Here is a 1,333-nt window from a genome sequence, read left to right as displayed (position 1 = left end):
GTTACTACTTACTTCTATTTTTCTTTTTTTTCTTTTTTTTTTTTAAGTTGCTAAATGAGCCAAAATATTATGCTATTAAAAAACTTAGTTGTAATTTTATTTATTTATTTATTAATTTTTTTTTCTTTGTAATAAGGCAAATCACTTTTCTTTTAGAGATCGCACGGAACAATCTACTGGAACAACAAATGCAACATGCGGTCTTGCAAATGGTTCCATAAATAATCATACATCTGCTTCGACGGCATTATTGAATTCGAATACGGAATCATCAACACCCCCGTGGCATCGTGGATTAACTTCACAACCTACAGCATCATCCACCGCTAATGCTCCGCCTGCGGTAGGAACGAGCAGGTTCTTATAGTGTAACTATCACTTCAAAGTGATTCTGTATAATCAATCGGCGAAATTTTCGCAATATTAATAATATTATTCATTATTTTAATCATTGATCGTTGATCATTGATCATTGATTGCCATTTTCAAATGATTCCATTAGAATTCACGCTTATATACAATTATATTTTTGATAAATTTATCCAATTTTTGGTTATAATTTTGATGATATATATTAAATCGATTTTTTACAGTATGATGCATACGGCATATCAACCAAACATCGATGAACCAACAACATACCAACGTCGTAATTATCAAGAGCAATTTGATGTTTAATTTCAGGAAATTCTCATTTTTTTATTCCAAATATATTTATTTATTGATGCTTTTAATTTCAAATTATATACTGTGGATAAAGTTCATTTAATTATCTTTTGTATCATTACCGTGTATTTGTTTCATACTCTTCAATAACTTTGAAAAACAAAAAAAAATTAAAAAAAAGGGAAAAATAACGAAAGAAATCAAATAGTGAATTCAAATATACAATTGAATTTATTCAATGAAATATATCTAAATTTTGTAATTTTTACTTTTTTTTTCGAATTGTTCATAGCTTTTTTTAAGAAAAGAATGCTTATATTCTGGACAGTTTTTTTTTCTTTTTTCAAGATAAATTAATTAAAAATTTCAATTTATTTGCTTGCAAATTGAAGGCTATTTAAAATTACATTTCTTTTTTTTTCGATTTTTCCTACCCATTTCATTCCGTTATTTTCTTGCAATTTTTGAAATATTTGTTAATGTTTGTAAAAATTGAATTACTCGCAAGTTATTCGTAATCTAAGTGATTATTTAATTTCCTACAACTATTGTTTGAACGGAATTTCAAAGGAATTAAAATTTCCAACAATTTCCGTTAAAATATTATTGGTAAGATTTACATTATCAGCCGTGTAATTAATATGTATTTAATTTTCCTCTTTCTTTT

The 1,333-nt window shown here is 26.0% G+C and overlaps 1 protein-coding gene across 1 annotated transcript in view; it reads left to right on the top strand.

Moving 5' to 3' along the window:
• Positions 1-720, top strand: part of LOAG_18957 (hypothetical protein) — an 8,094-nt gene extending 7,374 nt beyond the window's left edge. Inside the window, exons 11-12 of the mRNA XM_020451618.1 lie at positions 157-357; positions 594-720. Of these exons, the coding sequence (XP_020304583.1) occupies positions 157-357; positions 594-678 (286 nt within the window). The 3' untranslated portion in view covers positions 679-720. The remainder of the gene's footprint in view (positions 1-156; positions 358-593) is intronic.
• Positions 721-1,333: the final 613 nt, after the last annotated feature.

Source organism: Loa loa (genome assembly GCF_000183805.2).
Source record: "Loa loa unplaced genomic scaffold supercont3.746, whole genome shotgun sequence".
Taxonomy (NCBI): Eukaryota; Metazoa; Nematoda; class Chromadorea; order Rhabditida; family Onchocercidae; genus Loa; species Loa loa.
This window is presented reverse-complemented; position numbering and strand designations above follow the sequence as displayed.